Source organism: Podarcis raffonei, chromosome 12, assembly GCF_027172205.1.
Source record: "Podarcis raffonei isolate rPodRaf1 chromosome 12, rPodRaf1.pri, whole genome shotgun sequence".
NCBI classification, from domain to species: Eukaryota; Metazoa; Chordata; class Lepidosauria; order Squamata; family Lacertidae; genus Podarcis; species Podarcis raffonei.
The window spans coordinates 8,736,489-8,749,421 of NC_070613.1; the positions used below are offsets into that span (position 1 = coordinate 8,736,489).

At 45.5% G+C, this 12,933-nt stretch overlaps 1 protein-coding gene across 3 annotated transcripts in view; it reads left to right on the plus strand.

Annotated features, from left to right (window-relative positions):
• Window positions 1–12,825, plus strand: part of DLEC1 (DLEC1 cilia and flagella associated protein) — a 48,059-nt gene extending 35,234 nt beyond the window's left edge. For 2 of the 3 annotated variants that reach the window (XM_053409507.1, XM_053409509.1), the window contains 9 exons: window positions 2,485–2,661; window positions 3,834–3,956; window positions 5,021–5,115; window positions 6,389–6,473; window positions 8,370–8,564; window positions 9,866–10,027; window positions 11,074–11,227; window positions 11,641–11,761; window positions 12,594–12,825. In XM_053409507.1, coding sequence (XP_053265482.1) covers window positions 2,485–2,661; window positions 3,834–3,956; window positions 5,021–5,115; window positions 6,389–6,473; window positions 8,370–8,564; window positions 9,866–10,027; window positions 11,074–11,227; window positions 11,641–11,761; window positions 12,594–12,717 — 1,236 coding nt within the window. In that variant the 3' untranslated portion in view covers window positions 12,718–12,825. The remainder of the gene's footprint in view (window positions 1–2,484; window positions 2,662–3,833; window positions 3,957–5,020; window positions 5,116–6,388; window positions 6,474–8,369; window positions 8,565–9,865; window positions 10,028–11,073; window positions 11,228–11,640; window positions 11,762–12,593) is intronic. The other variant, XM_053409508.1, reaches the window with a different exon arrangement.
• Window positions 12,826–12,933: the final 108 nt, after the last annotated feature.

Sequence of the window (12,933 nt, forward strand, 5' to 3'; positions counted from 1 at the left end):
AGAAATCAGACAGCAAGAAATATTTGAATATACAGTCGGCATCAGAAACCCACAAAACGCTCACAATTGTGTATGGAGATGAAGCTGTAACTCAAAAGACAGTGTATGAGTGGTTTAAGTGTTTCCATGAAGAGTGGCAAACCATTGAAGATGACCCTCGGTCTGGGAGACTGGCAGCTTCAGATGTCGACAGAGTTCGTGAGTTATTGATGTGGGATAGGCGTTTTCCATCTGAATGATGGTGGAAGAATTGCATATTCCACTTGAAATCGTTACTGAGTTGTCCCACCCTCCATATTCTCCTGAACTGGCCCCACCGGATTTATTCCTTTTTCCAAAACGGAAATCTGCACTGAAACGGCACAGATTTTCCAACATTTCACACATCCAATCTGCTGTGACAAGGGAACTGAAAGCAGTACAAAGGGGACTTCTCCAGAAGTTTCCAACAGTTCTACAAACGTTGTCAATGGTGTATTGTATCAGAGGGGACCTACTCTGAAAGCCTGTAAGGCGTGTATGTTCAAATATTTCTCAATGTCCAATTTCTGTGACCACCAAACTTTCTGGTCACACCTTATATAAATCAGTATCAATTCATTTCCCTTCTGGCACACTTTCCCTCTCAGCCTCTGGGTTCTCCCTGCTTGTTGGGGTTGAGAGGAATGTTGCAGTTGAAAACATCTGGAGGGAAACCAGGTTGGGAAATGCCGGACCTAGAGAGTTTTGCATAGGGATGGGGCTGCACTTCCAATTGTTGTTTTCCTTTAAGAGGAGCAAACCACAAGCCCAGGTTCAGACATCCATCCTGGAGGTGCAGCAAGAGCAGCAGATAACGTAGGAGCAAAGAAGACACCATAGTTTGTTTTGAGCTGTGGTTTAATGTTCCATGCGGACCAGGCCAGCCTGGGTGGAATTGCAGAGAATCAACTTCTTCTCCTGGGATGAAGGCCCATTGTGTGGGTTATGGCTCCATCTGTCGTCCAGAGGCAGAACATGCACCTGAAGGCAGTTGGCATGACTAGGTCCTCCTCAGCCCCAGCCCATTTCCTGCCTTCGTTCGAGGTGGTTCATCTTGGTCTTGGCTTCAGTGTCTCTTCATGAGTTTAGCTTTCCCTCGGAACATAAGAAGAGCCTTCTAGTGGCCCATCTAGTCCAGCACCCTGTTCTCTCAGTGGCCGGTGGGAAAACAGCAAGCAGGACCTGAGCTCAAGAGCAACTCTCCCCTCCTGTGGCTTCCAGCAACTGGTGTTCAGAAGCATTGCTGCCTCCAGAGCACAGCCATCCTGACCAGTAGCCATCAATAGTCCTCTCCTCCTCCGTGGATTTGTCCAATTCTCTTTTAAAGCCATCCAAGTTGGTGGGCATCACTGCCTCTGGAGGACCAAGTTCCCTAGTGAAGAAGTCCTTTCCTTTATCTATCTTGAACCTTCATTGGATGTCCTCATGCTCTAGGGCAGAGGTTCTCAACCTGTGGGTCCCCAGATGTTGTTGGACAACAACTCCCATCATCCCTGAGTTCTGGCCTTGCTAGCTAGGGGTGATGGGAGTTGTAGTCCAACATCATCTGGGGACCCACAAGTTGAGAACCGCTGCTCTAGGGCCTTCTTTCCTTCCTAGATTTCCATTCTGTTTAAAAAGTAGAAGCAGCAGCCCCTTTTGCCATTATGAATAACATGCCACTCTGGTGGCTACTGGCCTTCTATCGTCACACTTAACGGTGTGGTTCTGAATACCAGTTGCCCACTATGAGAACAGGATGCTGGGCTGCATGGGCCACTGGCCGGTTCCAGCAAGCTATTTTTATGTACAGTGGTACCTCGGGTTAAGTACTTACCGTATTTTTCGCCCTATAGGACGCACCGGCCCAAAAGAACGGGTCCCAGAGCGATGCCGAAGCTGCGCTCTGGTTCGGCATTGCTCTGGGAGCTTGCGCGGCTGGGGGCGGGGGAAGCCCAAGCTTCCCCCACCCCAGCCCCCAGAGCGGGTCCCAGAGCGATGCCGAAGCTGCGCGCAGCTTTGGCATCGCTCTGGGAGCTTGCCGGGCTGGGGGGGTAGCTTCCTGAAGCCTGGAGAGGGAGAGGGGTCGGTGTGCACCGACCCCTCTCGCTCTCCAGGCTTCAGCGAAAGCCTGCATTCGCCCCATAGGAGGCACACACATTTCCCCTTCATTTTTGGAGGGGGAAAAGTGCATCCTATAGGGCGAAAAATACGGTAATTCGTTCCGGAGGTCCGTTCTTAACCTGAAACTGTTCTTAACCTTAAGCACCACTTTAGCCTATGGGGCCTCCTGCTGCTGCCACGCTGCCGGAGCACGATTTCTGTTCCCATCCTGGAGCAAAGTTCTTAACCTGAGGTACTATTTCTGGGTTAGCGGAGTCTGTTACCTGAAGCGTTTGTAACCTGAAGCGTATGTAACCCGGGGTACCACTGTGGTTTCCTCCCTCTCTGATCCTTCACAACCCATATTTTTCACTGCCATAGAATCTGGGTGCAATTTTGGAGGACGACGAAGGAGGAGGAGGAGGAAGCAGCAGCAGCAGTAGCAGCAGCGATGACTCTTGGCAACCGACCGTCCTCAAGAAAATAATCTCGGTGGTCATCCGGCCCCACGAGGGGGTGCCCTCCGACTACCCTTTCTGCATCACTCCCAAGCAAGTGGTATGTTCTAGCTGCCCTCCTGTGACCTTGGAAGCCAAGGGGTGAAAAGATGGGAGGGAGGGAGAGGAGATTTCAATACGAGAAAGGAATAAACCTGGCCGGGGGGGAGGGGAGTTTCATGTATTTATGAATCCTTCTCCGTGTTCTCCAAATAGAATAGAATAATAAGGTAAAGGGACCCCTGACCATTAGGTCCAGTCATGGCCGACTCTGGGGTTGCGGCGCTCATCTCGCTTTATTGGCCGAGGGAGCCGGCGTACAGCTTCCGGGTCATGTGGCCAGCAGGACTAAGCCGCTTCTGGCGAACCAGAGCAGCGCACAGAAACACCGTTTACCTTCCCGCTGGAGTGGTACCTATTTATCTACTTGCACTTTGACGTGCTTTCGAACTGTTAGGTTGGCAGGAGCAGGGACCGAGCAACGGGAGCTCACCCTGTCACAGGGATTCGAACCGCCGACCTTCTGATCAGCAAGTCCTAGGCTCTGTGGTTTAACCCACAGTAGTAAATAATAATAATATGCTACCCATCTGACTGGGTTCCCCCAACCACACTGGGTAGCTTCCAACAGTATATAAAAACATAACAAAACGTCAAACATTAAAAGGTTCCCTATACAGGGCTGCCTTCAGATGTCTTCTAAAAGTCAGATAGTTGTTTATTCCCTTGAAATCTGATGGGAGAGCGTTCCACAGGGCTGGCTTTTTGTTTATTATTATATTATTCAAAACAAAGTGATTGACTGAAGTGGTTGGATTCTGGATGCAGGTTCAGGATATCACAAGTGTGGGGGAGAGTTACTTGTTGTGAATGCTTCTCCTTATAAAACACTCCCCATAATAGTCTACTTCACACTATGTGAAGAATGCAGTACCTCCACCTCCTACAGTCTCAGCTCTGCGGGCTCCATATATTTAGAAAACTGGTTCTCATCAGGAACAGGACATGAGGTTGATCCTGGCCTAGGCAGCTGTACACTCTGTCTGGGGTTCAAAACACAACCTTTCCTCTAAAAATCAGAATATTTTTGAAGCCTCCCAAGCTTTGCAAGTTGTTTGCCACATGTGGGGGTGGAGGAGCGGACGGCTGTTTCAGAAATACAACCCTCAAGCCCCCCCGGATATGCAGAACCACCTGCCCTCTCAGTGCTTCTAATCAGCTGTTTGTGCCCAGGTGGTCCCTTCAGGTGGTGCTGCTGCCATCCACATTTCCTTCACTCCGCTGATGCTGCCAGAGATCATCAACAAGTTTGAATGTGAAGGTTTTGCCCTTGGCTTCATGAGCCTGGATAGCAGGGTATGGATAAGAGAAGACCGCCTTTCCTTTCCCTCCTTATCCATCCCATCCCATCTGACTTCTCTCTTTTCCAGCTTTGTTGTGTTCCTTAGGCTTTGTCCTGCACCCTGCTCTCACTGCCCTACCCAAACTAACACCCACTTGCCACCACCATGTCATCCTACCCAGTCCTTACCAAATAAAGAGCAGGTGTGCTGAGGAATGGTGCTGTTTTTCAGGACAGCCCATGAGCATAAGCCAGATTCATTCCCTGAGTCTTCCCCAGCAGGTGGCCCAACCAGATACAAAGGTTAGGCTCATGGTGACACAGCTCCATCACCTCCTATCAGGTCAGGAGCCTCGCATGGGTCCAGTTTCTTGCATCGCTGCTCCATGGCCAGCTCTTTGCACAAACTGAGATGGTAACCTAGGATCCCTGGCAACCTTGCAGTGCAAACAAAGCCATTTTCTTCCAAATGGAAACCATCTTGGGAAGCCACACCTCGCCATCCAAAGTGCTCTGGTCGTGGCAGGTCCTGCCTGTCCCCCGCTCCCGAGAATGGCCTAACACAAATCGAGCTGCAACCCAAATTACTGTATTTTTCGCTCTATAAGACACACTTTTCCCCCTCCAAAAATTAAGGGGAAATGTGTGTGCGTCTTATGGAGCGAATGCAGGCTCCTTGGCTTCAGCGATAGCAACGCGAAGCCTCTGAAGCGCAGAGGGAGCGCTCCCTCCACGCTCCGGAGGCTTCGCGTTGCTTTCACTGAAGCCAGGAGAGCAAGACTCTCCTGGCTTCAGCAGAGAGGGAGAGCTGCGCAGCGCCACTGCAGCGAAGCGGGAGGAGAAATGGAAGGGGCTCCGTTTCTCCTGCCGCTTCGCTGAAGGGGCACTGAGCAGAGAGGGGAGAATTTTTTTTCTTGTTCTCCCCCTCTTAAACAAGGTGTGTCCTATGGTCGGGTGTGTCCTATAGGGCGAAAAATACGGTAAGCCCAGCCCCGTCCCATCGCTCGGAGGAGGCTCAGGGCAGCTCTAAGTGCCCACAATGGACCACCGTTGATACGTTTTTATTCCCCCCCACCAGATGGTTCGGAACGTCCCTGGGAAAGTGACTCGTGGAGACGGCTATGCCGTTGCGCCTCTGCGGATTGACCTGCAAGCGTTTGTCAAGCCGGCTTTGTAAGTGCCATACCTGAAGCGATGGGGTGGCTTTTGGGACAGAGTGAGGGCTGGGTGCTCACAGCTGCACAAGCAGATGTTAGGTGGTGAAGAAGAAGAGTTTGGATTTGATATCCCGCTTTATCACTACCTGAAGGAGTCTCAAAGCGGCGAACAATCTCCTTTCCCTTCCTCCCCCACAACAAACACTCTGTGAGGTGAGTGGGGCTGAGAGTCTTCAGAGAAGTGTGACTGGCCCAAGGTCACCCAGCAGCTGCATGTGGAGGAGTGGGGAATCGAACCCGGATCTCCAGATTACAAGTCTACCGCTCTTAAGCACTACACCACACTGGCTTTCTTCCAGAAGGGCACCTCCTGGAATGGCCACTATGCCTCATGACCGGTATGATACTCTGGTCATCCAGAAACAGAGAAAGAACTCTCTTGTCACCGTTTTTGGATTAATGCTACCCCCCAAACCCAAATGAGTTGGACGAGTCCGGAAGAGAGTGCTCACTTGGGCTCCTTCAGGGACTGGAAACCTGGTTTCGTGCCTCCATTTCCTGAAAGAGAGTGGCATTAGCTCACCTTGAACCCTGGGAATCTACAGAGGTGATAGGCCAGAGGGAACTTGAGCAGAGCCCAAAGCTTTCCTAAAATGGAGGTGGGGTTCTTTCTGCTAGGCAAATACATTAAAAAAAAACACCAATAAAATCTCAATCCTATTTTGTCTTTTATGAACTCCTTTGCTACTTTATGCAGCTTTGAGTTTTACTGCTTTATTCATTTTATAGTTGCTTTAGCTAAAGGAGAAATGAAGTGTGTTTCATTCATAAACTGCTCTGCTGCTATTATTATTAAAAGGTGGCAATGAATGACTGTCATAAAATAACACCCGTACTAAATACAAGCAATGAATAAAATTATGGTTACAGTAGAAGGGCAGGGGTGATGGGAGTTGTAGTCCGGGGGGAGGCACAAATTGGGGAGTCTCCTTCAACCCCAAACCAGAGATTACTCAGCTCTGAATTTAAAACCTCAAGTAGAAGATACACAAAAGTTGACTCTTTCCTCCTCTTGTAGGCTGCGATGACTGAGACAGCTGTGCGTGGGGTTGCAGCCTAGTGCAAAGTTTATGGACTTGTTCATAATTCCGCTCTAAGAGCTTGTTGAAAGCAGTCCAGAGCCGAGCTCGGTGGGCCTGCTCTACACTGAATGTGCCACATATAATCCCATTAGTGGGTTATGCTCCTGCTTAGACGAGACTGAACGGCCTTTGGTTTTCTTCCTGCAGGCTAACTGCTGAGATGGATTATGAGAGCGGATTGGTGTTTCACGCTCTGGCCAGCGCCCTTATCCCAGACGAGCCCCTCATGGGCGTAAGTAGTCCCGATTCCTTTCTTACTTTTTTTTTTTTTAATACATCATTTGATATTTATTTTAGGTGATATATATGAGAGGAAAAATCTTATGAGGCATTTTATCTTGCATAAGAGGGAAAGTCCCCTTAATATAGTACTTGCCGTCTAAATGGCCACTTTTAAAGTGGTTTATTGATATATCTATTTTTTTAAAAAAGATATTTATTGGAATTTTCAAAAAATAAAGAAAAAAACAAAAAAGAAAAAAAGAACAATTAAAAACTCATAAAGTTTACACTTCTTACTTTCAATAACCAATTTCCTTGACTTCCCCACACCTCCCCTTCTTGTATTCCAGTTCCAATTTTTAGCTCAGCAAATTCTTGTCCCCACACTTTACCTTATTTTCCCTAATTCATTTTAATTAACCAATTTTAAATTATAAACCTCAATCTTTATACATCAATACTTATTCTTAAAAAACTTTTTCTAGATTCGCCCCATCAATTTAATTAACCAATTTTAACTTAAAAGCCTCAATCTTTATACGTCAATACTTATTCTTAAAAATCTTTTTCTAAGGTCGGCCCCAATTCCCTTCCCCGAAATCCCCATTTTTATGTTAGTGGCAAAACCAAATTAATTAAAACAGAATATAGTTATACACCCTTTGGATTCCCAAAGCCCCACCCAATTCCTTTCCTACTTTGGAGATCCTCGAAATGTTGTCTCTTTCCTCCTCACGGAACAAGGCTCTGAAAGTGCACCATGAAACAGTCACACTCAGAATCCAGTCCGGGGATACACTGTAAGGGACCTGGGGATGTGAAGCGGGTTTGATTTTGATCATTTGTTTCTCAACACTTCCCTGCAAATCACTAAGCGACTGGCAACAATTAAGCACCTCCAAGCAACAAGAAAAAATGCTTTTGGGCTGTTTTTGCTCTTTTTTGCAGTTTGAAATGATTTATTTCCCAGCACCGCAGATATTTGCAGCCGTGCATGAGCTGAATGCACATACATGGGGAATCGCCTGTGTATAATATTAATTAATTAATTTTTAATTTTATTATGTATTTTGTGATTTTATATATGAACATGAAATTTATTACGGTCAGAGACTAGCTTGAGAAACACAAATGGAACTACAATCCCAATAGCAAAACAAACATTTAAAACAATATGCAATATACAGTGGTGCCTCGCAAGACGAAATTAATTCATTCTGCGAGTTTCTTCGTCTTGCGGATTTTTCGTCTTGCAAAGTACGGCTATTAGCGGCTTAGCAGCTATTAACGGTTTTGCGGCTTAGCGGCTATTAACGGCTTAGCGGCTTTAAGAAAAAGGAAACAAACTCGCCAGAACTCGCAAGACGTTTTCGTCTTGCGAAGCAAGCCCATAGGGAAATTCGTCTTGCGGAACGACTCAAAAAACGGAACTCTTTCATCTTGCGAGGCATTCGTCTTGCAAGGTACCACTGTAAGGCAAAGACCACAAGATGACCCGGATTGTCGCCAGATTCTGCGCACAGATCTGTAGGTGCAGACCATCCCCTGATTCAATCTAGTTTGTTAAGAAAATTCCCAAACCCTGATCCATGGGTGACTTTGTGTCATTTTTCTAAGGTAGTCTATTTTAAAGTTTTTATATGTTTATATACCTATCACGCTTTTAAACTTAAAATCCATTGCTGATTTTATATATTGATTATATATTGATTTTATTCAATTAATTAACTGCCCTATACCCTGGGGCCTCAGGGCGGTTCACAGAATAAAATCAATATATAAAATCACAAAATACATAATAAAAATAAAAACAACCCAATAGACGCCCCCCCAAAAAAACACATTTTAAAAGGGCATAGATAGGATGTATGCCCTTTTATGTATATGCTCTCTCTCAATCCTTTAGGTACTGACACAGTCAGCCACAACCCTTAACCTGAAGCTCACCAACAACACAGAGACTCCTCTGTCCTTCAAGCTGGTTTTGACGACGCCCTTCTCCGTGTCTGGCGTAGACCCCAAGAAGAATCTGAAGATACCCCACAGTGACAGTGAAAACGGGGAGCAGCACCTTTTACTCTATCCTCTGGAAAATATGCTGGTAGGTTCATCTTCAAGCCTTAACCGGCAGCTTATAGGAACTGTGGATTGAATGCGGACTAAGTTAAACTTAAGCCCCATTGCTTTCACTGGTACCGAAGTTCTAGTATAAAAAAATAAAGTGACACAGACCAGGGAGGGAGACCAGGGCTTCAGATTAGAAGCATAAGCCGTTTTGGAAGGAAGTTTTGCCATTTAAACTACTAGCTTGAAGTAGGAACCCCATCAAAGAAAAGGAGAGAACTACCCAATGTCTATTTAAGTCATTATTATTACTTAATACTATTTTTATTAGTTAAAACAATTGTATAGATAAAAACAGTTTAAAACAGAGGCAGCACACGCATAGAATCAGTTCAAATCCAAGATCCCGACTGGGATAAAGTCTTTAGATGGTGTGTTGAAAGAGGAATGTCTTTAGCAGGCATCAGAAAGGCAACAGAGCAGGCGCATGTCTGATACGCAGTGGCAGGGAGTGCTAAAAGATAAATGCCACCACACTAAAGCACCCTCCTTCTCATTTTTTGCATTTAATTTTTTTAATTGCATTTAGTCCCTTCAGTTCAAACTCAGTATAATCATTAAGAGAACTGGTGTTGCAGGTCAAAAGAGGGCCCCTTTTTTAAAAGTAGGAACCTGTTTGTACTGGTTGATTAACATCGATATGGTAACTGAACAAGCTATTCCCCTATGCAGAACGACTGGCTTGGCTTCTTCTATTGTCTTGTATGTGATCAAGAGTTCTGTGTAATTCAAGAGCCTGCTCATCTGTTCACCGTGGGAAGTTGGTCCAGTAAAAGATAACGACATTGTGTTTTACTGGACTGCAATACCTCATATTCCATATGAACCTACCCGGACCCTGAGATCATCCTCTGAGGCCCTTATTCGTGTGCCACCTCCATGAGAGGTCCGGAGGGCAGCAACATAAGAACGGGGCCTTCTCTGCAGTGGCTCCCCGTCTGTGGAATGCTCTCCCCAGGGAAGTTCGCCTGGCACCTTCATTATACACCTTTAGGTGCCAGGCAAAAACGTTCCTCTTTAACCAGGCCTTTGGTTGATTGATGTCCAATGCCCTTTTAAAATGTTTTTTTTGGGGGGGGGGGTTATTGAGTTGTTTGTTTTTATTTTTACTTTGATTATGTATTTTGTGATTTTATTCTGTGATTTTATTTTGTGAACCACTCTGAGATCTGCGGGTATAGGGCAGTATACAAATTTTAATAATAATAATGTACAGCACATCGTTTTTCCTGCAAACGTGGTTCTGTCATTAACATATTTGGCCTGGCTTACACACAGGTAAAGGTGTCATTCCACACATCTCTGGAGTTACTAACCTACCAACATCTCTCGGAAGACCAGTTCCTGCCTGGGCTTCAAGTGCTACAGCTTGAAAACGGAGACAAAATACTAGAGTTTAAGCAAAATCTCGTCATTGAATACAGTAACAAAGCAACCCAGGTATGCAGATTGATGTCAGTGAGCCAAAAGTCCAGAAAAAAAGACCCCAAGGGCTTCAAAATGGTATATGGGAGCTACCCCTTTCATCCGCTGTTGGGCAAGAAGCTGTATTTACTGCAACAGGGCTCTCCACTTACACACATTTTGCTTATGGGCACAGGGGCCCAGAACAGTAACCCTTATGTAAGTCAGGAATCACCTGTACTTTAAAATAAATCAATATATTCCAATACTTGCATTGATATATCGCCTCTATCTGCTTAAGCCCACTTTACCACATATTGTTTCAACCTTCTTTCATATTTTAAAGTTATTTTATACACAACCTTTGGCAGGACAGGTTTACTACCCCCAGACCAGTTACTAGTCTTCTGAAGTTTAATAGTTCTTAGGTAGAAGTTTGATCTTTAAGAGGGGTGGGTGGCTGAGCAGACTTGTCTGCCTTGCCATACCCACTTCTTTTTTTGGCCAGAAATATAGACTGCCAAACTGAATTGTGTGCAAGAGCAACAAGGTCTCCCTGACTGCAGCAGCGTCTGGCTGTGTGTAGAGCCGATTGGCTGACACTTTGCAGAGTTAGGAAGCTGTTGCCCAGAGAAGCAGTCTTAAGATTTCTGCTTTTACCCTGCAGCAGAAAGAAACGAAACCCCAGAAAACACTGGCTCTTGTGTGGAGGTCCATCGGAATGTGCTTTATGGTTAGGTTGGATCCTGGTTAACCACTGGCGCTGGCAGAAATGCTTACCCAGCTTGGGAGAGTTATACTTAGACAGGGGAGGGAGTGTATAATCCCACAACTCATCCCCAGAATTTTAGCGGTTATTTTTTAAGCATCCATTTAGTTGGCATTGGCCCTCAGAGATCTGGTGTCCACACCTAGAAGCTGCACTAGAAATGCTCTGGGATGCTTGCATCAAGCTAGCTGCACATCTTATGTATATGGGCAATAGATCAGCTCTGGCCTATCATCTTCCCGGTCTGCTTTGCCTTGTCAATGCACAATTCCTTCTTTATCAAAGGCTCTTGTCCTGTTTTATGCCTTTGCAGGCATTGCCCATGGCTGCATACCTCACTGTCCCAGTACTTGGGCTCTCTTGTGACACGATTGATTTTGAAGTCTGCCTTGTTAATCAAACGAGGTCCGAAGCTGTCCTTGTGATGAATACAAGTGGATGCAGGAGCTACTGGACAGCTTTGCTAGGTAAGAGAAATCGGGAGGTTGACATCTCCCACTCCGTTAAGGCGGCTCCTATGCTTGGAAGCTGCATTGTGAGAATGTCCATTTATTTTTTAACAAAAGCATAGAATCTGTTTAATTTAGAACATTTGTAGATCTCCTTTCTGCCAAAAAAAAGTGGGTGCTCATTGTGTTACTGGTGCATTAGAATAATGAAGGACACACATTTGCAAACTGCAGTGTATTTTTGAAACGATTTTGGATAAATCAGAGTAATGAATTCAGTAGACTGGAAGCCAGGACAACTGTTAACAACTTTCTCAGAAGTAGAGTAGCCATTTTATTCAAGTGGTAAAGGTGCGAGTAGAAGTTAGTGTGAGGCTTTCTTTTCATTAAGAATGTCAATATACCTTTTGCTCTTTCACTTCCTCTTACAGATAAAAATGAGCGGCACAAAGAACCTGAAGTGTTTTCCATCTCCCCAAATAACGGCGTTCTTGAAGCACATCAAAGTAGTGTGCCTACCAAAACACTTCTGGTGGTTCGCTTCACCCCAAGGTAGGACACGAAGCGAGTTAATGTTCTGCATTGCTTTTGTAGGGTTACCACTAAAGCTGACAACCTGTTGGAAAATTAGGGAGGCTTAATGGAACCATGTTTCCTTGTGTTTTGGCTGCAATGACTGCATTCCTAAGCGCTTTCTCTGATAACTTTTGCAGTTCACACTGACAGTGGGGATGTAGCTGGAGCAGAACAGTTTTCCATACAAAAGGGTAACCTATGAGTCTTCAGTGTACAAGAAAGCGTTAGCTGCAGAAGTATTCTAGGGCAGATGGGCACCCTAGCTTAAAGAGCAATACTTGCGTATTAAATATAAATTGTGTCAATAGAATTAGGGCACATTATAAAGCTAAATTCACCACTTCTAGTACCTCCCAAAACAAGGGTTACTAACCTTTGCCCCCTCCAGATGTTGGATTCTGAAGTCCAGTTTCCAGCAACCTCTGGAAGGTTGGAGGGTGAGTTAGCTCTGCCCTAAAAGACTTGAGGCAGATACAGCAGCAAGTTTTCTTTATCCACTTGTGGGGGGGGGGCGTTTTAAAATCAGGAGTGCAACACGGCCAGCATACCGTTGCAAGATTTTAACTGGCAGAGTACCACATAAATTAAGTATGCAAGAGTTTAATCCTGCTACTTCTACCTTCCATAATATAGAGTAACTGCATACATTCAGGGCTTCCTTGCACGCTGCATCAGTGTTTGTGGCTGGAGATCCCTCTGGGAGAGGAGTTTAAATGTACGTGGCTTGACATCAACACCTAGTAGGCAGCTGTAAGACCAGAAGGCCTCCATCCACCTTTCTGGATTGTGTTTCTTTCCCTTTAAACAGGGAGGATGTGGAATATCAAACCATAATCACAGTTGTTGGGATGCTGGGAGAGGCACCCTGCCTGCTCTACGTCCGGGGAAAAGGATCTTACGATGAGAAGTATGAAGAAATGCGCAAAACGTAAAGCGCCCAACCAGTTTTCCAGCTAAAGCTGGTGTCGCAGGTGGCTGTAGGTAGGTTTACCTGGTTTTTGGTGATGTATAGTAGAAAATAAAAGGCTGTTATTTCTGTTAACTTGAGTGTGAAGGCTTGATTTCTGAATTAAGAAGCCGAGCCTTCAAATTTAAAACAGAATGTTAGTAAGATCCTAAGAGAGGTGTGCTGTTGCATTTTTATAAAT